Source organism: Eucalyptus grandis, chromosome 1 (assembly GCF_016545825.1).
Source record: "Eucalyptus grandis isolate ANBG69807.140 chromosome 1, ASM1654582v1, whole genome shotgun sequence".
Lineage (NCBI taxonomy): Eukaryota > Viridiplantae > Streptophyta > Magnoliopsida > Myrtales > Myrtaceae > Eucalyptus > Eucalyptus grandis.
Window position 1 is genome coordinate 43,352,370 of NC_052612.1, and position 23,909 is coordinate 43,376,278.

Consider the following 23,909-nt stretch of genomic DNA (forward strand, 5'->3'; position numbering starts at 1 on the left):
CTCCTCAACCCGATTGGGCCGTACCAAACTCGAACTAAAGGCCTCGCCTATGAAGTAAAATTGCCACTCATTTTTCTAGAGCGATTTGATTTATCATTTCTGAACGTGACATACAACTCCTTGTTATACGACGCTCTCTCTATCGCTTATAAAATTGAATGGACCAAGATATTTGCATCCTCCATGACGATGGCTTGATATAAACTATTGTCGATAATAAGAAAAAAATCAAATCCTTTATTTGTTATCAAAACAGACGGAGCCAAAGACAGCAGTATGTTTTAAATTAGAATTGACTTTATGGAGACACAAAAACAAAACAGAAAAAAAAAAATTTCCTTTATTTATTTTGGCGGCCAAAATAAATAGAAAGAGAGAGAAAGAGAAGAAAATGGGAATTTAAAAAAAGGGAAACCGCATCGCTCACGTTCTCCTCTCGACAACCAAAAATCCGTCGTCACTTCCCACACAACATTCCTCTCATTCTACTTTTTCAGCAAAAAGAAGAACAAAAAAACAGAGAGAGAAAATCAGAAGAAAAATGGGCGACCCATTACACTCCAATTCATCTTCATCTTCATCTTCATCTTCATCTTCATCTTCTTCATCTCCGCCATCATCTTCTTCATCTTCACTTCCATTTTCTCCGTCTTCTTCCTCGCCTTCGTTCGCCGATCGCGTCCTCGCCCCTCTCGGATTCGCCCTCCTGGTCCTCCTCGTCGCGGTCATCTCCTACTCCTTCGCCCGCCGCCGCCGCCGCGCCGCCGCTCGCTCCCTCCGCCCCGGCGCCTCCCCCCCCGCCGACCCCGACGACGACGACGACGAGGAGGAGCCCGCGGGGGCCGCCGACGCCGGCCTCAGCGAGGCCACGATCCTCAGCTACCCGAATCTCCTCTACTCGAGCGCGAAGCCCCGGCGGGCGGGGAAATCCAGCGAGTCCTGCTGCTCGATCTGCCTGGCGGACTACGGCGACAGCGACATGCTGAGGCTGCTGCCGCAGTGCGGCCACTACTTCCACCTCAAGTGCCTGGACCCGTGGCTGAAGCTCCACTCCTCGTGCCCGATCTGCAGGAAGTCGCTGATCGGCCCGTGACGGCGGCTTGTTCGCCGGAATCGGAGGTGTGCGGCTCCGATTCCTAGGGTTCCAGCTCCAGCGCCGTCGATTCAATCTGCATCGGACCTTGGGGATCCAGCTGAAGTGACCCAACCAATGGCGGCGGATGCCCACCCGACCCGACCCGACCCGACCAATCCAGTCAAGGCCGATAGAAGAAAGAGAATATTTCCCGTTTTGAAATCTGAACTTTTGGGGGAAATATATGGAAATATTTTTGGTAATGAATTTACAACGAAAATTTATCAATGAAAGCTGGAAGATTTTGTGATGGCAACGACTTTGGTACATTTCTTGTTGAGCAAGCAATGCGTGAATATTTACTCGAATTTTCGAAAATCATACGAAGAATTATAACCGTATTAATGCGTGAATATTTATATGTTGTCGTGACCGTCGAAATGCAGGATTGCAGGATTTGCAAGTTTTGTTTTTTTTTTTTTTTAAAGGTACAAGTCGAACCCAATAAAACGAAATTTCGAAAGATCAAATTGTATCGAAAATTATACCGTGAAACCATCATGCATACGCTAGGGAAATTATGCCAGAGCGATATAAAACAAAATCCCGGAGTTTACAAACCTAATGGACGAATTGGGCACGTTTCTCCTCAGTCGGGTCGGAGGTCGACCACATGAAGCACTGAAGTCAAAATTCGGCACATACCAACAAAAGAAAATTACAAGCCTTAATAATAATTAATTAATTTATTAATTTTTTTTTTTTACGACAAGGGACAAATTCAACGCAATCTTTCGAGCGCACCAAAAAGAATGTGACAAATATAGGAAATCTTTTGCATTCGATTCGTTCTCACCTTTATCTTGTACAGTCGTGGTCCTAGCCAGCTGTCATTGCGTCGACGGCGGCGCATTTTCTACCCTTCCAAGTACCGTTCACTTTCTTCTTAACATTGATTGGATGGTGCCTCATCAATGCTAATATTTTTCCAAATTAGGACCTTACGGAAAAAGTTATGAGCCTTCCTTTTATGGACGTGATATTAACTTATGCTATTTTGTCACAACCGCAATCGTGTTTGAAAGGTCGTGTTGTTAAATTTGTCACGGCGATAGTAAATTATGTCAATTTTTTTGGTATGTTTGAGAAGTTGCTTCGAAAATGTCATGGTAAATAAAAAATTATGCTACGTTTTGTAGTTGTCCAAAGTCGATTTGTGGTCTGTTCAAAAAAAAAAAGTCGATTTGTGGTGATCCCCGGAAATGAAGAACGCGGGTTAGTAAAAAGAAGCCATATTAGCTATTATTTTTACACGCTATATAGACCTGCAATATGCTTCAAGAATTTAATTGGACGGACACGTTCCTGACCCCACCAAACCAGAAGTAAACTCTTCGACACCGCTCCTTTATTTTATTTTATTTTATTTTTTTATTATTAATTTTAAAGTCAACACTCAAAGCTTTTATCTCCACATTGTCAACTTTCCAGTGTTTCGAACTTTCAAGAGAAGCTTTCTATATTTATTTCGCGAAAAATATAATATTTTTGAATAATATTTTTTTAGAAAAGTTATTATTTAAGAAAATAAAAATATTTGTCAATGTTTCACTGAACCTTTAAATTGAACTAAACAATATTTTTCGTCTAGTAAGAAAATTTTGATTTTATAAATAGGTATGCATTATTCAGACGCTAGTGATTTGCGCATACACAACTGAAAATGAATCTAGGGTCTTAATTTTGAGTATTAGGATTTTGAATTCGGTCTTGCTAGATCTCATCCCAGGTGTTGGGGACCCACAAGAAAGCACTCCCGGCCTCGATTGACCCGTGTATGGATAGGATGCCGTTCGGGCACAAACACCAAGATCTCAAGCATGAGCCTTGGGGATGGGCCCCGCCTTGATGGACCTAGTTGTAGGCGTGGGGTCTCAGGTTTGAGCAGTGTGGACCTGAGGCTAATCTCAAAGTCTCGGGCTCAAGTGTTGGAGATCTAGGCATGAGCACTATCTTGCCCTCGGCCTATGTGGACCCAAGTCGAGGCATTGGGGAGTCGGGCAATGGTACCAAAGTCCTAGGTTCAACCAAAGGCAATAGTGTCCCGAGCCCAACCTCTAAGGAGTCTGGTCCACTAGGGTTTCGGACCTAGCCTCTTTGGATTTGGGCTTAGCCTCGACAAACCATGACGAACCCGGCCTTGGCCCAAGAACAAGCATTGAGATTTATGTGCCCAAAAAAAAGACTTTCTAGTATAAGTGTCAATATCTAGTCATATTTTGGATAACGTTTTTCACATTTTTAATGAGGAAATTATTTTTCTAAATTTAAGTATAAATTTTCCGTTAACTCCTTTTCCTAAACAATCCAAATGCTGGAAATGTTTTTCTGCAAAATATTTTCCGCGAAATAAAGAGAGGGTAACTATGAAATGTTGCTCCATGGAATTATTTCTGCCCTCAGAGGCTTAACCCCAGTACTAATACTGAATGTTTCAGTGAAGAGATTGATGAAAACCCGGAAGCATCCAAGATCAGATAGACTGTTCTTGGGTGGACTTTATGTCTACACGAAACTCATCAATCTGTGGACTGAATCCGCTCGAGCTCTCCGGTCCGTGCGTAGAAACATTCTTCGAGCGTGCAGTCACCCCTGTTCCTTCACCAGAGCAGGATAGCTGTCTATGTTTCAGCATTCATCGATCCATCCAAGTGTTTTGAAGCTCAGCTGAGGGACAACTTTTCCTCCATCAGTGGCAATTTTTGTTAAGTATCTATCTGAAATCATCTGGAGTCGATTTGAATTCTTGCAATTGGCGTTTTGGCTGCGCAGGAAAAGTTTGATCAGTTTGAAGGGATTATTAGCTGGTTCCTAGAAAAAATTAGCATTGACCCAACCATTACAATGTCCATTTGTGTATCATCTTCTTTCACTCTAAGTCCTCGGCTTGTGCCGACAGAACATTCTGTGGCGCAAAATAGTGGATGCCACATAATGTAATTGTCGATGATGTCACAATGGAGAAACTTCTGTGCAGTTATTAAACCTACGGTTGCATCGGTGTAATTTTCTCTGTACAATATGAGCAAAGTGCAGTAGCCACAGCAGTTCAAGCCAAAGCCGAAATAACAGGAGATCCCATGAAATGAAAATCCATTACAATTAGGAAAGTCACCAGAAGGCAGAGGAACAACAACGGTTGATGTTGCAGAGCTTGTATGAAGTGCTCGTGGCTCCGGCCCATTCCCTTGCCTAGCAATTGTTTGGGCGAACAAGATGGCGCCGGGGTGGTAGTGACCGTGGCTGGGACGGGAGGCGGCCGAACAATAACTGGAACAGGATGATACACGGCGACCTCGACCTTTTGCCCGAGAGAGCAGTAATACGAGACGCTGCAGATGAAATAGAACATGCCCTTCTCGATCAGCGGGACTCTGGCCGGCCCTGCGTGGAAGGACCGGAAGGGATTGTCTGCCGTGCAGGCCTTGTACTCGCGCCTCGACACTTGCATCACGTTGTAAAAGCCCGACTCGAACTCGAAAACTAGGACACGAAGGAGAGCCAGAGGAATTATTCTTCTTCCAATTACACAGTGATCAAACAGCAACATGCATCAAAAGGGCTGAAATTAAAGAAACCGAAGAGGTTACCGAGGATGTCGCCGACGAGAAAATGGTGGGAGGAGGACCAGTTGGAATAGTAAGTTGGGTATGGAGGAATGGACCAAATTGAGCCTCCAACCTTGTACTGCAAGCCATTCGAGACGTTGAGGATCGCGCTCGCCAGGATCAAGAGAAGCGCCTGTGAAGTTGCGGAGAACTGTCTCTGCGCTGCCATCTCTCTGCAGAGTTTGGAGGAGGAGACTGTTCAGGATTCATGTCAACGGAAGGTCTATAGACTCGTGAGGATGAAGTAGAAAATGAAGAGACTTTCGCCATGGAAGGAAGACCGTAACGTTTTAAGATCGGAAGATGAATGATGTGATGGTGTAAATGCAGAAGAGCAATCGCGGATATTTTTTTTCGAATAGGGAATGGCTCTTTATATGATTTTCCATGCAAATATCAACATTTACAGAATCTAATCTAATCTAATCTAATCTAATGTAGTCTGGCGATAATACTATTTGTGTAAGACTCTTCTTCCCAGGAGATCTTGTTGCTGACACTCAGAGCAAACGACGCATGATTGGAATGAAAAAAATTGAATCCTTGGTCGTGACTCGAAAAATCTCAACTACAAACTTCAGGATTGGCACGATTGATTAAGATCTTGGGAGACTTCTAGCTCAGGAACCGAATGTTATCAGATATAGTCCCACTAATTGCGAAGGAACTACTTTGAATCTGATGCACACAGCATGAATAAAGGTCTAGATTTAATTGAATCACAAGGCTTATAGAGTACATTAGGGAATTTCAGGTAGCCAGATCTTCATGCTCAGATTCAAAAATTGATTAGCTTGGATCATTTTAATATGGGATTTGATCATGACAGACTTTGACAATTATGAATAAATTTAACGTTGAATGTCCCAAATCTTTGGACGAGAAATTAGACCATCCAGCTTCTGAGTGGCAAAACCATCCAAATCCACGGCATACTGCTAAAGAAGTGCCGCATGCCTAAAATAGGGACGACCACATAAAACCCCCAATCCATCAATTTCTTCTAATTGTTGGTAGATAATTATCTAATAGTTGGGTCTGCTTGTTATGGTTTTTTCAGTCAAAAGTAGGTATTGACTATTTCGGAAAAATTAGAAAAAAACTATCTTTAGGTAGAAAAGATTAGGAAAAAACTTGGCTCGATTCTAATGACACTAAATATCGATAGGTATACATTAATAATGACTTAGGAATTTATATAAAAATCAGATCTTAAATACTTACAAACCGAGAGTCAAAAGCAATAGTCAATTTCTTTGTATGAGTGAAATTTTAAATTTTCCCATTTATTTGGGAGAAAATATCAAATAAGGATACGAAGTGAGGTTGTTCTTCCAAAAATGGCATTAAATAAATGTTTTCTCAAATAAGAACTTGAAATTGAACCATTTTTTGAAATATATATATATATATATATATATATATAAAGTAGATGCTTTCCCAAATAAAATTTTGACGTTTGGGCCGTTTTTTAAAAAGAATGCTAGAGTTGATATTGTCTCAGATAAAGGCCGAAAATGTCCAACTAAATTTCAAATCAAAGCATGAGCTCTCACTAGTTGGCTACATCCCTTGCTGGCCTACTTGCTCTTGTGTTTTAAAGAGTAGCTCAAGCAATTTTCTTATATATGGTGCCAATAGACAAATACCCCGATATTTTTTCATCAGGTGACCAAGAACCCAAAAATCTAAAAAAAGCGCAAAATTTAGTCAAAATTGCCATTTGATCCCACCATTGCTTGTCTTCCACTATTGAGACTTTGGGACCTTTCTTTCACGGTTCAAAGAAAAAAGAAGAAGAAGAAGAAGAAAGTTTGACCACTTATTGATGAAGATTTGCTCAATCGCTAAACTTGGCTTATTTGCAAGTAAGTTGGCAAATTTTGACCACTTATTGAAATAAAATCCACTCTTGACTGTTTAAAGAAAACGACCTAATTTCAAATTCTTTTGTGAAACATATTTAAGTTAGACTCAAAATCCTTTATTTTCCAATCAGAGTTGAGAATAAGCACATACTTGAAAGATTATTTACAAACTCACTTCTCATTTGTCAAACTGGATAAGGACGTCTATGGTAAAGACGGGAAGAGCAATATGCCATTGATTTAAATGCGAAAAAGTGGAACATATGATGCCCTCACATTCCCATCAAGTTGATTGAAGATAATGACATTTTTGTCTTCATATTCCACCAAATTCTACCTTCCCCTTCCCCCTTCCAATCGTCTCTTTTCAAATTAGGGGAAAAATTTGAACCGAAAAAGGAGGCATGCCTAATCGCCCATCACCAAAAACGCCTTTAAAAAAGTCGAGAAAAAAGCAAAAGATTTCGACAGAAAGCTGTCTGAAAAATCATGCATCGTCCGTCTTCGGTCCGAATCCCCTCGGCCGTGGTCTGTAGGCCCCACCCCAGATGGGGGCAAATCATCTTACCGTTAGCCGCAGACTCCTCTGCTTTGCCCCAAGCTGAAATTCACTTTCGACGGTCCAATCGCCCGCCTCCACGTGCGCCCTTCGACACGTGGCGGATCGTCATTGCACTGTTTCATCTAGCACTGTGGTCTGCCTCGCCGGCGATGTTTTTCGAATTTTAAAATACGAAGTAACAGCTTTCTAGCCGTTGCGAACTTGGACCGGGAACCTTACAATCTCCTCTGTCTCTCTCCTGCAAAAGGAGAAGAACACTGTCTCTCTCTCTTGCTCTCCGCTTCGATTTTGCGCTTCGGCTGGTCCTATTTCGGAGAACCCATCTTGGGATTCCTTCGTTTTCACTCTCTCTCTGAATCAAGATTCCATCTTGCTGAAGTTTTTTGTGGTTTTTTTTCCCTTCTTTTTTTGGGTTGGGGGGGTGGGGGTGTTACAAGAAATGAAGGGAGTGAAGGGGAAGCTGCTGAAGAAGCTCAAGACGATCAAGCCCATCGGGTATCTGAAGCAGGACACGATCCTCCACCTGAACGCCTCGGATGGGTACGTCGAGGCCTTCTTGAAGAATCCGATCATGAAGGCTCAGACCATGCTGTTTCCCAAGGATAATTCCGAACGGAGCCTGAAGAATCAGGGCGGTGTCGTGGAGGCGCAAGAGCCGGAGGTCATCGACGTCACGGAGCTCATGAAGGATCTCGACGATGCCGAGATGGAGTGCGGGGAGGACGAGGATTTGGAGAATAAGGAGAACATTGGTCCGAATGTCAATGGGGAGAGCGCGTTTCTTGGCAAAGAGAACTGTGAGAATGTGCTCGTGAAGTCGGAGCTGGAATCGTCTCCTGATGAGGCGGCTTCAAGATTGTCTGAAGCAGAGGAGCTACCCAGAAACAGTTTGAAGACCCCGTTATCGGAAATCAATGTGTCGAATTTTAGGCGGCCGGATTTGAATTCGTCAACTCTATTCGATCCTAACCTGCTCGCAGCATTTGAGCAGGCCGTGAAGGAGCACATTAAGATCAGCCAAGAAGAGATGAGACCAAGAATTGAGGCAGAGCCAGGTGATTTAGAGAAGAGCTGCGACGAGCCCCCTTCCAAAACTCGTCGAATTGAGGAGGAGGAGGAAGACGATGACGATGCTGATCCACTGTTGGCATTTGAAGAGAAGTGCCCGCCTGGAGGCTGCGGCGCAGTAATCTTCTACACGACCAGCCTCAGAGGCATAAGAAAGACATTCGAGGACTGCGGCAAGATTCGTTTCCTCCTCAACAGCTTCCGCATCCTATACTGCGAGCGAGACGTGTCGATGCACACCGAGTTTAAGGAAGAATTGTGGGATGTCTTGGGCGGGAAAGCGGTCCCGCCGAGGGTGTTCATTAAGGGGAGGTACATCGGTGGAGCTGAACAAGTGCTGGGGTTACATGAGCAAGGCAAGCTCAAGAAGATTCTTGAGGGAGTCCCGATCGATAGCTCTACCGGTCCGTGTGAAGGTTGCGGTGGTATGAAATTCGTGGTGTGTTTTAAATGCAACGGCAGCCACAAGCTCGTCGGCGAAGACTCGCCGGTGGCGACTATATGCTCAGATTGCAATGAGAACGGCCTGATTATTTGCCCACTTTGCTGTTGAGAGAATTCACCTCATTTCTGATCATTTTTCCCCTGGTGTGGTCCCCAATTTACTTGTTTCATTGTAAAGCTCCTATAAAATATACATCGGTTGGGTGCTCTTTCCTCCCATCAAGTTCTCTTACACTAAAACTTGTATGGGCATTGGGTTGGTCTATGTTTGCTGAATATATTCTGTAAAATCTGAAGACAAATAAATCTTCCTGGCTTTCAATACAAGCTCTCAAGCATTCCATTTGGCAAAAGCACCGGAGAAAGTGTAATCTGATTTCGGAGTAGGTCGCTTAAAATAGGAGCTGCCAACAGATGAATCGAATGATTTGGAGGTTTGGTATATGGCTATTGTCGCAAGAGCCATCTATGACAGTCATTAGATTCAAATCTGTCATACTTCCTTTGCATACTGAAAGAAGACTTATCAAATGGTAGACTGTGATCTTCTTGCTTTCCTCATTTCTTGACTGGGAATTTATTTCCTTTGCTTACTTCGAGACAGCTGCAAATCCTCAGTGGCAAATTCACATCTAGATTAGAAGAGGAATTGCAGCTAAAGAAATGCATAATTGCCTTGAACATAGGAAGCACCAACACTTATAAGAGTTTTTGTGTCGTATTGGATATTCCAACATGTGTTCGACACTCTCTGTACTATTCAATACTCTTTGCACTCGGTTAATAGGTGTCAAAAAATCTAACCTCGGGTCAATTCTCCTGACACTTGAGTTCGGAATTTCGACACACAAGTTCGAACATATGATTCCAATATGCATAAGGTCAATTTTAAAAAATTCTATAAAAATAAAAATAATAAAAATAATAAAGAGGAGATAAAATAAACTTAATATTCTTTTCTCTTATGATTCTTACTTCCCGTGACATACAATTCGCGCTCCTAAGTTTTTTTTTTTTTCTTTTATTCTCTTCCGTCGTGCATTGACACATTAGTCCAAAAATGTGGATTGTTTGTGTTTTCTTCAAATTTTATGGATTATTAAAATGGAGTAACATTTGTCAAATTAAAATAATGAATAATATTAACAAATGATGGACTAATATTTTTAGTATAAATGCATAAATAAATTTATTTATAAATTTAAATTAAATTAATATTATTGAAATAATCATAAAAATGATAATTTATCATATATATATATAAATATACATTTAATATATAACGTATTCCAACATATTAGAATTCTCTATTTTTTTTTTTTTAAAACAACATATCAATGTATCATGTTGTGTTGCATTACTTGTTGGCATGAGTGCAATTAGCCTACTTCTGGTACAGTTGCAAATGTTTGTATGAAGTCGTTCGCTACCGACATTGCAGTTCCATTCCACAACGAAGGCTACTCTTTTGACGGTAAGCACAATGATATTACTTCCTGCCTCTGTTTTATTAGTTTGTACTTCCTGCCCGTGCGCTTCATATTTTTTGTTCTTCCTGAATCTGAACTTGACGTCTGTGGTTTGCAGTCCCTTACTTTCAAGCAGATCAATTCCGAAACCTTTCGATTATTTCAACCGAGTATACAGTGTGGTTTCGGGAATTACATGTCACAATCTAAATATTCCATACAAATTGAACCATAATGAATAAACAGATGAATGTAGAACGACGTACACAATTTTCTATTTATTATTGTACATGACCGAAACTTCCATGCCATGCAAAAGATAGGGAAAATGATATAAATAATCCCTTATCTTGGTAAATTTCCACTTTCGCTAACCTATGTGCTCTTTGGGTATATCGATCCCGCCCAGTAAAAAATGTATCCATACAATTTTTACCATCAATATCGGATAATAAGTTATGCGCCAATCTCTATCCAATTATGCATATTGAAGTTAGTGAAATTATATATACCAATTGATTTTTCTCAACTACGGCACATTCGGATAATGCAACGACCAATAAATTTTACATTCACGTTAAGTTTGTAATGTTCCAGAACCTTCATAGCATTTCCCATCAAGTCGCCCCTTTTGACCCTCAAAAAGAGTTGATAACCCTCAACAAACTCACAAGCGTAAAAATCTCGACTCCAAAAGGAAATTTCCCAGAAGTCCTCCTACCTTAAATCGAAGTAATCAAATAATTCATGAATATCATTCATCGTCTTAATCTCCTAAATAGCATTGGAAATGAAGAAATTTCCGAATATCACACGACAGTAGGACATGCTCTAGTGATCGGGAGGAGAGTCTACGCTTTTCGATCGCAGACTGGCTCAGCGTGTGTTAGCCGCATTTTGAGAGCGAATCATCATCATTCTAAAGTCAGGAATTGCTTTTCCCACACCGTTTTTTGAGGGCATTGGAAACAAAGCTTCGCTGCAGAGGGACGGGGGGATACACACATCCGACAGTTTTTATGGCAAATCCATTAGAGCCAGCTGCAAACAGTATAAATCATCCAAGTAAGGGCTTTGCCTACCTCTTCTTCCTTTCTTTCTTCTGCAAGTCAGGTCAGTGTGTGCCAAATCTAGACAAACCCACGGACAGGATTCAAAATATTCGACCGAGAAACAAATATCACGCCACCATTGCATTCCATCATTTACCATCATAATGCCAAAAAAAAAAAGCAGAGGCCAACCCCCATGAGTGGCGGCTTTCTTAAGCTGACAAATATGAGTTCCTTTATGTTACACATATCGGGAGTGCACAGTAGGAGGAGAAAAAGAGAAAGGGGAAGGAGAAAGAAGGGGGGTTGGGTGGGGTCGACAATCTCCACCTACGACCAGGAGGCTAGTACACATACTAGTACAGGAAGAGGTCCACAAATTCGCTACAATGTCGGATACAAAATTGTGACAACTTATGTCGCGGAAAAAGAGGAAAAAGAAAAAAAAAGAAAAAAAAAGAAAAATGCATAAGGAGAAAATTCAAAAGGAAAATAATAGAGAAGGGCGTAACCTGGTGAGGCTTCATTGACATCACTGCGACCAAGAATCACGTTATCAGAAGGGACACCCGGTTCCTCCAACGAAATTATTATCTCCAACCAACTGATCAGAAATAACCAAGGTCCTGGACATCAATCCACCAGCTGCGCCAAAGCAAAATTTCTCCTATTTCCTCCTTTGCTTGTGCTTAACTTTTATGATTTTACGACCAGACTTGTCACCAGCGATGGTTCCAAGTGAGAAGCTCCCTCCTCCACTTAGATCTAAACTGCCAGAAGCCATAAATGGGTTCGGCAGGGGCGGGGTGGATCCTAAACCTAGATCTAAACTGCCAGAAGCCATAAATGGGTTCGGCGTGGGCAGGGTGGATCCTACACCTAGATCTAAACTGCCAGAAGCCATAAACGGGTTCGGCATGGGCAGGGTGGATCCTACACCTAGATCTAAACTGCCAGAAGCCATAAACGGGTTCGGCATGGGCAGGGTGGATCCTCCACCTAGATCTAAACTGCCAGAAGCCATAAACGGGTTCGGCGTGGGCGGGGTGGATCCTCCACCTAGATCTAAACTGCCAGAAGCCATAAATGGGTTCAGCGGGGTGGACAGGTTCTGTTGACTTCCAAATTGGAAAGGTTTAGCCGCTGAAGTCGGTAAGTTGAACATATACCCAGCCGAAGGTTGTGGTGAGGTTGGTTTCTGGCCAAACGCAGGAACTGAGGGAGTAGTCGCGACAACTGTGTCCTCAGCCATGCTATCCTCTGCATTCATCTGATCATTATTGCCTGAGGGTGCTGAACCAAAGGCAAACAAAGAATTAGAATTCCCAGAACCAGGCACTGAAGGTGTGCTAGAAGCAGCAGAAGTAAACGGGAAAGTTGAAGCAGAGGAAGCACCAGTTGATCCAAAAGTAGGAGGGGCGCTGGTTGATCCAAACATAGAGGAAGCAGATGAGGCATTGGTTGATCCGAAAATAGAGGGCCCAGTGGAAGCAGACAAATTGCTGCTTGTCCCAAAAATAGGGGGACCAATAGAAGCAGTCGTCATGCTGGTTGCTCCAAAAACAGTACTGCTTGAAGAAGATGTGGAACCTGATGATCCAAATATTTGACTGCTAGAAGCTGCTGGCGCGCCAAAAGAAAAACTGGTCGATTGAGATGCTGCTGAGGTACCAAATACAGGAAGTGTTGATGACTGCCAAGAAGCAAACGCATTTGAAGTAGTGCTGCTACCAGTACTGACAGAATTCGCCTCTGAAGAGGAAGCAGAACTCATGCCAAATGACGGCCCAGAGAACAGTTTTGGTGCAGAAGATGAACCAAACATAGGGCTTCCAGTATTCCCAGACAATCCAAATGAAAAAGATGCCGCAGATGATCCAGATTGAAGTGAGGCACTCTGAGTCAAGGCTGGTACTGCAGTCCCAGAGGCAGATGCTGAAAGTTGTGAAGAACCATTGGCAGCATCAAATAATGAAGTACCCTCTTTTTTTGTCTCAAGAGTTGATGTGGAAGCTGGTGGACGAAGCCCGAAGATGCCACTTCCTGTGGTGGCATTTGCAGAAGATGGAGCCGAAAAAAGATTGCTGGTGACATTTCCAGAGTCAGTGTCCACCTTCGTCTTGGCTTCTCCTGGAGAAACAGATGGAGTAGTTGCTGCTGGTGAAACTAAAGTTGACACAGAGGACCCGATTTTGAATATTGAAGAAGCTGGAAAGGAGGGTGCTGCTGTTGACATAGACAAACCAGCAGTGGGAGCACTGGTTGACGTTTGGACGTCAATACTGGTGCCATTACAGGTAGAAGTGAAAGAAAGGCCGCTGGATGGCTTTTGAGTAACAGTGGCATTTAACTCCGCTGATATAGGTGAGGATACTCGCTGGTTAGAGGTCATAGACTTAGGAGGAAGACCAAATGTGAATGCAGTCGAAGCCGATGATGTTGCCCCAGATCCCAGAGAAGTAGGCTCAGGTGTAGCAGATACCACTCCATCCTTCAAATCTTTTTTATCATCAGTTTTATTGAATTCAGGAACTTTGGCAGTAACAGCTGGGACGGTGGCAACACTAAAAAAGCTGCAGGCAGCAAATTAAACAAACAGTCAGCATTCTACACATCCTCTTATGAATACAGGTTGCACAATCTTAACCAAGATCGTCATATTCACCCTTGAAATATCAAAACAACATATATGATGAAATATTTCAAAATGAACATCGAGTGGACAAAGGCAAAAAACTAAAGTGTACCCAGTAAGAAGTGAAAAATCAAATCATGAGTGCTGAAGAAATGGAAAACCATGCAGCATGCTGTCAACCACGATCACCTTGCTCAATATTTACAGAGAAAATCAAGAAATAACCAAAACTCACACAAAACAACAGTCAGTTTCAGGCCTCAAGCATTAGCCACCGTTACCAGCCAGTAAACTGGAGGTAAAATGCCTATACTTCTTCTAATCCCTAAACTTTCTATCATGTCATACGCTAGAAGCAAACTCATTAACAACGGCAGTTGAGTAAACCAATAACCATAAAAAGGCATTTTTGATGAAAACAGCAGCATTGTATATTTAAGATCCCATTTGGCATCAGCCATGTCAAGTCCATTGCCCATGCATAACTGCAGTGAAATACATACTCCCATGGCTTGATGCCAGGAACCTAAATTTCACAAAAGTACATGTTCACAACAGGAGTCAATATTAAATAGCTATCTTCAGAAAGCTCACGCTATTTCACTAAACTTTTTCCAAAGAGAAACAAAAGCTAATGACAGACCAATGACAGACCAATTATATAAAAAAAGTCAATGGATTAGATAGTTGAAGAATCAAAAAGAAACTTATCGCCAGTAATGAAACGTACACTGACCTGCTTGAGCTCTCTGATTTTGTATCAGATGAGATACCAAACTTCGGATTTGATCCACCAAATGATGAGGATGAAGGGAAAGAAAATGGGGAAACCTTATTAGCTTCCATGGCAGATCCATTATTGAGGCCAAAGCCACCAAATGTGGTGGGCACAGCATTCTGTTCAGTGGATGACGCCATTTTATCAACAAAACCAACGACCGATGAGACGGCATTTGACTGCCTCTCTGAACCAGTTTTATCAAATTTTGAGGTCGTCTGAGTAGCTTGTACATCTGATTGGACGTCGGTGCTGGCCACAGGCACACTTGAGAAGCTAAGACTGGCACTCGTTCCACCCGAACTCAATAAGTCATTAGTTCCCACATCACTTTTCTCCTTCAAAACACGTGCGGAGGCATTTACTTCAGAAATAGACAAAGACTTATCAACTTTGACAGCTTCAGCAGCTGCTTGCTTGCAATCCACTGCTGAGGTATCCTGCTTTTCTCTCCCTTCAACCGAAGTGCAAGTTAGCATCTCGCTGGAATGACCATCATCATCCAAATCGAAGAAATCCTACAAACAAGAATCCTTAAAAGAAGTTAACAGGGACATCAACAAAAGGTTATATAGTTTCCAATGGAAAATAAACAGCAAGTCCGCCTATCTCCCCAATGTTAGTATTAAGATATAAGACATTTTTCCTTCAAAAATCAAAAGATAAAAGGCACCAAAGGGAACCACTTAAGATGAAAAGGCTTGAATACAGAAAAGATATCTTGACTATATAATTGCACATCCGTTAGATAGAGAGAACTAGCAATCTCTGCCTTGCTAGACCATTTATCCAAAATGCAGATTACTTAACACTAAAGAGTTCTTTTTTTCAAAATAAGCCATTAATGTTCCTCCCCCAAAAAAAGAGCATGTGCACTATATATTAGAATCTGAGGCTATACCTCATAAAAGATTATATGAAGAGAACTTACAAGAGGATGAAAGGAAAATACAGAAATTTAGTAAAGTGAACATCTAATTGATCTCCACAAAAAAAGCACAATTTTTTCACCTCATGTGCGCTCATTTTGAATCCCCCGTTTGGTCGCGATGCCAGATGGACCAGAAAATTCATCGAATTGGAATCCACAGATTTAACAGGGCCAACAACATCTTTCTTCTTACTCAAAACTGTATCACCCAAACCATTCACGGCAGCAATGTTGGAAAAAGAAAAATTAGATGGACCATTCTGCTCAACTTTATCTGGCTTCTGTGAGATGGCCTCTCTGGCATCCTGCAACAAGCTTACAGCTAAATCATCTAATTTATTGGTATCTTGAACAATCTCTAGGAATTTGGACGAATCAATATGCTCAAGACTCTTAAGAGCCTGTCCACGTAATTTTGATGGAGACAACTTTGTAGGTAACTTTTCACTTACGCTGGCTAGCTTCAGATCAGATGCTCTCTCTTTGGGAGGCGAAACTATTTTATCAAGTTGCTGCAGTATTTTGGAAGCCATTTCAGTAGACTTGGAAGAAGTAGAGGCCATGTTTCTGACAGGAATATCACTGTCCTCATTGTCAACTGATTGATCAGTAAAGTTGTTTTTTTCACCCAAAGAAAGCAACTTTTGACTTGGGGAAGGGTGGTCGGAAACTTGAGTAACTCCACCTCCAGAGACTGGCAAACTCCAGTTCCTTTGAGATAAAAGATTTGGTTTTTGGCGAATTCTTCGTATTGGACCAACAGAGCCTATATCATTTTCAAAGATGGAACTTCTTCGTTTCAAAGCCTGCATTCAAGAAAATAAGTGTAGGAAATTATAGCAATCTACAGTCCAGTTGATAAATAAAATTTGACAATCAGATTGATGAGTACATTATTAGATCCAGAAACTCTGCCATGCTCCCATGCTTGTGATGAGGAAGGTCCCCTATGGCCATCAGCTACAGGCTCAACACTCTGAAAATGATATAAGTTAGACAATGTCACAAGTTGCTATGTAATAGAAGTTCTATGCCAAAATAAGGACCTTGGCAGGAGTGGGGAGAACTCTGGAATATGGAGTCCGTGCCATGCTGTATATTGCAGACCTGCCGCGGGATCTTGGTGTCATATATCCATTTTCAAGAGCCCCTAAACGCGGTGAAGACCTGGGGACAAGTGACACAACTGGGGATTTCAAAGCCTGCTGCGACTGAGTAAAAATTGTCGAATCTTCTCTGATTGTCTGAGTGCGAGTTCCCGGAATAGACGGGGCCACTTTTGGAGGCCTGCTGCCCATGTAGGCTTTTGCAAGCTCTGCTGGTGATGCAACATCCTCATCAAGGACCTATAAAAGCACATCCCCACTTAAGAACAATGCTATTTAATACTTCTACGACATAAATACCAAAGATCAGTTTAATTCATATTCAAAGAATTTTTCATTTGAACTGACATGAGTTTTGGTAAGCCGGCTTTCGCTGCCATTGTCTTGTCCAATAATGTCTGATACTTCTTCTTTCCCATTAAATGACTTTGATGGTAAATCTTCTGACTTCCTCCCTTCATCTGCAACATGTATATCAGCAGTTCTAGCATGGAGTAGGGCTGTCAACCGATCAATCTCTGATCTGTGTAGTTGAACACAAATATCAGAATAAAAAGAAATCACTTGATGGCACCTTATAACTTTAAAAGTGTTCCTCGATTGAATCAGAGATGAGAACTGTATCGCAGCTGACATTAAAGTATAACCGACAAAAAGAAGAAGACTAACTTAGAGGCAAAACCGTGGTTCATCCCACCAAATAGGTATGTATTCAACAAAGGCAATAGACATCAGAACGGATCAAAAAGTGCACTGGTTAATGTAGCACTGGAATAGCTGTAACAGTTAGTCCAGTAATGATCCACCATGACACACAATAGGAGTTTGGTTTGGTGTGTGCAACCCCATTGTGGCTGCAAAAGGTGACTCTTTGATATGCTTCGGTTTTATGCATTTATCTGTCCACAATTCATGCATCACAAATTGACACCATATAAAAATAAGAAAAATTATAATATTAGAGGGGTACTACGTAAAACAAAGAATGGCCATAATAAAAAGGTTTAATCATTTAAGTGTCACATTCCTGCATAGGTTCTCTCTATAGTCTAATAACAAAATCAAATATAATCACAAACGACACCCAAAAGATGAGCTCCCCGGAAAAAAAAAAAAAAAAAAAAAAAAAAAAAATGCTACAAGCTGAAAATATTTATCATATCTACAATTGCTTGCCTGGTAAAGGTCTTCTGCTTTAAAACTTTCTCCAGCTCAGTAAAACAACCTCCCTCAGATGTAGAAGCAGGTTGCTGAACTTCACTGATGGCCACTTTTTGCTCTCTCGAAATGCCCTACACATAGAAGAGATTACATAAAAGATCGAATTTATAAAATACAGATTACAGCACTGTCCATGCACACTTCAGAGTAGTAGATACATTCCATAACCACAGACATAGGCGGAGCAAAAAAATAGCTATAGACACAATAAATTCATTTGGCTGGTGGACTGAAGCATCATGCCTCTTATTCAACCCATGGCAGAATCAGGAGAACCAGATCAAACTTCTGGTGGTGATCGATCCTGCCAGATGTCTGCCATGGTCACTTCTATTGATATTGAGTGCTACATAAGTAGGATTAAGGAGACCTGATGTTAATTTAATACCTGTCGAAGATTTGCCTTTGACAAATAGGCCAATCCTCAGCCGCAGAATGAAAGTAGTACAAAGAAAATAGCAATTGTACAGGAAACTCAGGATTATGCTCTCGCTATGCCAGCAGACTGAGCTACTCTCTCAGTTTATTGTTTCCATACATTCCAAGTGCTATACCTCTTCTTGTCCTTTGAAAATGACAGCAACAGTATGCTACTGGCATTGATGTTTAATTGAAGCAAAAAACTTCAAAGAACTAAGTCACATACATTTCTTTTGTCATCCAGATGTAACATCTCATAAGGACCTGAACACTGAAAAAGGAAACACAACAGAGGCAATTGTCTTACCTCAACCCAGAAATTAGCCTCCCACTCACCTAAACGCAAAAGATCATATGTTTTTATTTAAAAATATGTTCTGGTAACAGTGACATAGACAAGGAAATAGCTCTAGCTCTAGCTCAATTAAATTTCCCACTAAAACATCCTCATTGAGAAAGATCTTCCAGTTGCACACCAATTCCCAGCCACAGGGAGTCCTTGATACTTGAATCTGAATTCTAAAACTTTCCATCATCTTCCTTTCTCATAAGCAAGATCCTCCCCCAACCTCCTGATCTCCCATTCAGCATGCCAATTTCTAATAATCGTACTTTCTGCTACATTTAAGTCAAACTATAGTACACTGTATCAAAATAACATCATCTTTACTTGAAATTGAACTGCAAACCCATTCCTCTTCTGTGCCTAATTTTAAGCACGTCCATGAAGTATGTCCTTACACAACACTCAAGTCTCAAAACAATGAGCAAGTAGAGTTAGCAGACCAATACTTCATCTCTATCAACAGTCTTTCCCCACGAAGACAGCAGTATCCCAGCTCTGTCTCGGCAAAACATAGTTCTAGTGGCCTTTTGCTACATTTAAGTCAAACTATAGTACACTGTATCAAAATAACATCATCTTTACTTGAAATTGAACTGCAAACCCATTCCTCTTCTGTGCCTAATTTTAAGCACGTCCATGAAGTATGTCCTTACACAACACTCAAGTCTCAAAACAATGAGCAAGTAGAGTTAGCAGACCAATACTTCATCTCTATCAACAGTCTTTCCCCACGAAGACAGCAGTATCCCAGCTCTGTCTCGGCAAAACATAGTTTTAGTGGCCTTTTGCTACATTTAAGTCAAACTATAGTACACTGTATCAAAATAACATCATCTTTACTTGAAATTGAACTGCAAACCCATTCCTCTTCTGTGCCTAATTTTAAGCACGTCCATGAAGTATGTCCTTACACAACACTCAAGTCTCAAAACAATGAGCAAGTAGAGTTAGCAGACCAATACTTCATCTCTATCAACAGTCTTTCCCCACGAAGACAGCAGTATCCCAGCTCTGTCTCGGCAAAACATAGTTCTAGTGGCCTTTTGCTACATTTAAGTCAAACTATAGTACACTGTATCAAAATAACATCATCTTTACTTGAAATTGAACTGCAAACCCATTCCTCTTCTGTGCCTAATTTTAAGCACGTCCATGAAGTATGTCCTTACACAACACTCAAGTCTCAAAACAATGAGCAAGTAGAGTTAGCAGACCAATACTTCATCTCTATCAACAGTCTTTCCCCACGAAGACAGCAGTATCCCAGCTCCGTCTCGGCAAAACATAGTTTTAGTGGCATTTTTCTTTGGAAATTAAGTACAACCTACCAAACTAAACTCTAGGACAACACCTTCACCAAGAAAAATTAAAGAGAGCAAAATGAAAATTCCACCAAATAATGTTACTCTAGGAATACAAATAATTGAAAGAAAACAATAAAAAGCAATCGTAAGATGAAAATAATGGGTATTTATCTTACTAGGAGGACTGTCTCTTGTCGCTTGTCCCTTTCATCTCGATCTGCTTCTGATAAAACCATACATTTAAACATAATAGTAAGAAAAATTTCAGAATGCTTAAACTTCAAAAAGAGATGGACTAAGGAAAACCAACATAAACTTGAAGCATGCGACTATCTTTAAAAGATGAAGAAACTGATTCCTGATTTTATTTTTTTTAACAAAACAGAGAAAATAACTGCAAGTCTCGGTTGAACGACAATTTCCCACTATAGCACCCCATAGATATCCAAGTCAATCTACAATGCTTTCCCTAGCATCTAGCACCACATAAAGTGTAAATATGATGCTCTGTATATCCACAAGCCTCATAAGCAAATAAAAAAAGACATTCTCCCAGCAACAACTAGCAAAACTGTAAAGAAATAGCTCTTGATCGGCATCTAGACAGGAAATGTAAACAAAAATGAAATTATGCGTCACATAAAAACTCCCTTTTAATAGTTTCAGTTCATATTTACTGAAAAAGAATACTTAGTAATATGAAAATACGACTTAGAAAACAAGGCCAATTAAATTGTACAGGATCACTGCCAAAATCTCTCCATGTAAGGATTCATTTTTCCATCACCCCATACTAGCCAAAAGGCACAAAAATCGCAAAAAGACACCAACTTGCAGAGCGTATAGCATCCTAACTACAGTGCCAGGTCGGGAGAACCTCATGAATACTTCCACTTTAACAATTTAATCCTCAATGATAATCGCGACTAACTAACAAACGGTAGCATCACTTCAACACTCAAACCCTACTTCCTGGCATTACTGATAACTCGTAATCAGGAAGCCAGAGAAAACCAAAAATTAAACATTTCATAGAGCAGAAAAACCATTACAGAGAACTACCTAAGAGAAATTTTGCACGGAGAAGAACCAAAGCCAGAAAAACGAGCTTCACAACGGCGAAACCGGCAGAGAAGTCCGATTACAGAAGGACGCTTCGGTCGGCCAATAACCGCGGAAAGAGGAAAAAACCAGCACACAGAGAGCCCAAGAAACGAAAAAAAAAAGCGCAACTCCAAAGAGCAGAAGCAGAGCCGGCGTACCTGGCGGCTGCGGCCGCGGAGGCGGAGGCGTAGGGGGCTGCGTGAGGCGCTTCCTGAAGACGGAGGCGAAGAGCCGGTGCGCGCCGGCGGCGAGGAGCCTTTGGGCCGGATCGACGATCCTCCTCAACCAGCCGTCGCCGGCCCCACCGCCGACGCCGGGGACGGCGCCGGCATTCCGGAACGCGACCGGGGGGCGGTCGTACGGCGTCGCCTGGTGCCTCCGGTAGGGTTTCTTCCGGAACTTGCCCCCCGCGCCACCGCCGCCGCTGCCCCCGCCCCCGGGGGCATCGTACGGGCTCCTCTCGCTCTGGGACGTCGCCATGGGGGGGTTGCAAAGGAAGTTATAGGCCGGCGGGAAGCCCTTGTCGGCTCGCCTGGTCCGGCTCCGGCTCCGGCTCCGGCTCCGGCTCCGGCTTCGGCTTCGGCTCCGCTTCGCTCGGCTCTGGCTTCGCTAGGCTCGGCTCGGCTCGGCTCGGCTCGGCTCCTGGGGAGAGAGGTCACGAAGGGAGCGGAAGAGAGAGAAAGCGGGGGAGGAGGAAATTAGGGTTTTTAATTTTCCGCGCAGCGAGAGAGAGAGAGCGGTATTGCGATATTGAAAGGTAAAAAAAAAAAAAAAAAAAAAATGGAAACGCGAGTGACCCGGCGTACGTGTGCATTTGCGACCCTGACGGCGGGGTGGTAACGTGACCGGCTGTTGCTTTCGGCTGCGTCACAGTCGCTTTAGATCCGTCCTTTTTTTTCGGGGCGCGGGGGATCTGGGGAAAATGGACGGCTAGGGGGAGAAGATCGGTGAACTGCCGGGTGAGAGTAGTAGAGAAGATCCGTGAAAATTGATGGGTTGTGACTACAAACGGTCGATTATCATGCATCTCGACTTTATCATATTCGTTGATCATATGAAATCCGTGAAAATTGTTGAGTTGCAATAGTAAATGATCAACAAGCCACGATCTGCGTTAATATTTTTCATATTCTTGGAGATGTTTGTATGGAAATTTATATGAAAGATTTGGATAGTCTTGACTATTTCCAGGAGCAACTTGAAAAAGAAGGAGTCTCGATGGAATTGACGACTTTTGAAATTTAAGATGGAGCAAGCACTAAAATAGTATCCAAAAGATAAAGTACAAGTTTGGATATGAGCAAATTTTTAAATTATTTCATCTGAATTCTGAAACGTAAAATTAAAAGATATTCTTAAAACATACATTTTGAAACGAGGATAAAAAGGTATAGAGCAACTTGAAAGAGAAGGAGTCCTCGATGAATTTGAGGGTTTGTAGAACTTAAAAGATTGGAGGAAGCACTAGAATAGTACCCCAGAAGAATAAATACAAGTGATGTGGGACCGAAAGCGTGCAGCATTTGAAAGTGGGAGATGGCCAAAAGCTGTCTAGAGGGGAGGTGATGGGTATATGCTCTTTCTTCATGGCATGGATTCTTCTTGGCTCTTTCAGCACCAAAAGGGAAATGATAGATTTTTGGGGTCGTTATAGATCTCTCCCTTTACTTGTCGTCCCCTGGGACGTGTGGGTATTGTACATTTCACTTTTTAATCGATTAAATATATCACGTGTTGCTGTCGTGTGATATATCCGTCATAAAATGTTTTTTTTTTGTAATGAACTAATGCTTTTGGACTTGTGTCGATCATGAACAATCAAGAACACAACCATGTATGCGTGCGTACACATGTAGAATTGGTGTTACATCGATCATAAAGACCATGTGGATCAAAACTATATAGATCGCTCTGTCCACGTGGTCAATGGGTTCAAATTGTTCTGGTCCACAATCGAGGACTACATGCATTATCTTTTACTTAAATAGTTGCATGTTATTGATAATAATTCATGTTTAAATGTTTTCTAAATGATCATAAAATATTTTTTCGAGTAAGAAGAATTGCAAGTTTTCTTTACCTTTTCTTGATGAAGATGATTTCCAATGCCTAGTCCAAGTTGTATTTGGCGATCATGATAAAATTCAAGATAAGACAAGAAAAAAAAAATTATCCTGCATTTGGTACTTGTTTAAGATAAGATAAAGTCGAATATAAATATGATATACTCTGGATAAAATTATTTTATAAGGGAGGTGGGATAAGGGCGAATAAGATTTTAATATCCATAATAAAAAAGTTTTTTTCTCAAATAACAGATTTTTTAAATTAACAAATTAGGATTATATTTCAATTTAATGATATTTGAATTCTAATATAAGAAAATCAAAATAAGAAAAAAATTAAAAATTTTAATTTTAATTTTAATTTAATCATTTATATATATTACATATTTTAGGTGTTTTAGTATTTTAGGTATATTAGTACAATTTTCTATTTAGTAAAATTTTATTAGAGAATGATGGAAATGGAAGAAAGAAGTAAAAAAAAAAAACTTTAAAAAGAGAGAAAATAAAATAAAATAAAAATAAAGTAGACCGAGTATCGCAAGAAATTTTTATAATAAAATTTGTGATTCATATATGCATTTATATCAAATAATATATATATATATATATATATATATATATATATATAATATGATATGAATATATCCGACTTTATTATTACAATCATCAAATAGTAGATATGATATGACAAAATTTTATAAATTTATATTCTATTCTATCAGTCATATCTTTGCTAGAAATCTAGATGATAAAAGATAGCCTTATAATCATCCATGGAGACTTCACTCT

General features: G+C 41.0%; 4 protein-coding genes across 5 annotated transcripts; 2 read left to right on the top strand and 2 right to left on the bottom strand.

The window, feature by feature from the left end:
- Positions 1-367: 367 nt before the first annotated feature.
- LOC120292081 (RING-H2 finger protein ATL67-like) lies at positions 368-1,391 on the top strand. The gene has a single exon (XM_039309962.1). The coding sequence runs from the start codon at positions 542-544 to the stop codon at positions 1,091-1,093; it is 552 nt and encodes a 183-aa protein (XP_039165896.1). The 5' UTR covers positions 368-541; the 3' UTR covers positions 1,094-1,391.
- A 2,744-nt stretch (positions 1,392-4,135) lies between these two features.
- LOC104421164 (cucumber peeling cupredoxin-like) lies at positions 4,136-5,060 on the bottom strand. Its single transcript, XM_010033022.3, has 2 exons — positions 4,726-5,060; positions 4,136-4,618 (listed from the first exon to the last, which is right to left on the bottom strand). The coding sequence occupies exons 1-2, from the start codon at positions 4,910-4,912 to the stop codon at positions 4,185-4,187; spliced, it is 621 nt and encodes a 206-aa protein (XP_010031324.1). The 5' UTR covers positions 4,913-5,060; the 3' UTR covers positions 4,136-4,184.
- A 2,315-nt stretch (positions 5,061-7,375) lies between these two features.
- LOC104421165 (uncharacterized protein At5g39865) lies at positions 7,376-9,038 on the top strand. Its single transcript, XM_010033024.3, has one exon. It carries the CDS (start codon positions 7,613-7,615, stop codon positions 8,792-8,794), a length of 1,182 nt encoding a protein of 393 aa, XP_010031326.2. The 5' UTR covers positions 7,376-7,612; the 3' UTR covers positions 8,795-9,038.
- Positions 9,039-11,313: 2,275 nt separating this feature from the next.
- Positions 11,314-21,772, bottom strand: LOC104421166 (nuclear pore complex protein NUP1). 2 transcript variants are annotated; one of them, XM_010033027.3, is made up of 11 exons: positions 21,210-21,771; positions 20,124-20,170; positions 17,833-17,948; positions 17,005-17,179; positions 16,597-16,896; positions 16,443-16,526; positions 16,003-16,356; positions 15,631-15,855; positions 14,578-15,137; positions 12,602-13,779; positions 11,314-12,499 (listed from the first exon to the last, which is right to left on the bottom strand). In XM_010033027.3, the coding sequence occupies exons 1-11, from the start codon at positions 21,529-21,531 to the stop codon at positions 11,874-11,876; spliced, it is 3,987 nt and encodes a 1,328-aa protein (XP_010031329.1). In that variant the 5' UTR covers positions 21,532-21,771; the 3' UTR covers positions 11,314-11,873. The 2 variants fall into 2 exon arrangements, with proteins under 2 accessions (XP_010031329.1, XP_039170911.1); XM_039314977.1 differs by having other exon boundaries at positions 11,314-13,779; positions 21,210-21,772.
- Positions 21,773-23,909: the final 2,137 nt, after the last annotated feature.

Excerpts from the sequence above, each read along its gene's own strand:
- LOC104421165 (XM_010033024.3), top strand. The coding sequence starts at position 7,613 with ATGAAGGGAGTGAAGGGGAAGCTGCTGAAGAAGCTCAAGACGATCAAG.
- LOC104421166 (XM_039314977.1), bottom strand. The coding sequence starts at position 21,531 with ATGGCGACGTCCCAGAGCGAGAGGAGCCCGTACGATGCCCCCGGGGGC. Across the intron at positions 17,180-17,832 it reads AAGCAGAAGACCTTTACCAG|ATCAGAGATTGATCGGTTGA; the intron begins GCAAGCAATTGT and ends TCAACTACACAG. Across the intron at positions 15,856-16,002 it reads CTGATCTGAAGCTAGCCAGC|GATGCCAGAGAGGCCATCTC; the intron begins GTAAGTGAAAAG and ends AGCTTGTTGCAG.
- LOC120292081 (XM_039309962.1), top strand. The coding sequence starts at position 542 with ATGGGCGACCCATTACACTCCAATTCATCTTCATCTTCATCTTCATCT.
- LOC104421164 (XM_010033022.3), bottom strand. The coding sequence starts at position 4,912 with ATGGCAGCGCAGAGACAGTTCTCCGCAACTTCACAGGCGCTTCTCTTG. Across the intron at positions 4,619-4,725 it reads TCTCGTCGGCGACATCCTCG|TTTTCGAGTTCGAGTCGGGC; the intron begins GTAACCTCTTCG and ends TTCGTGTCCTAG.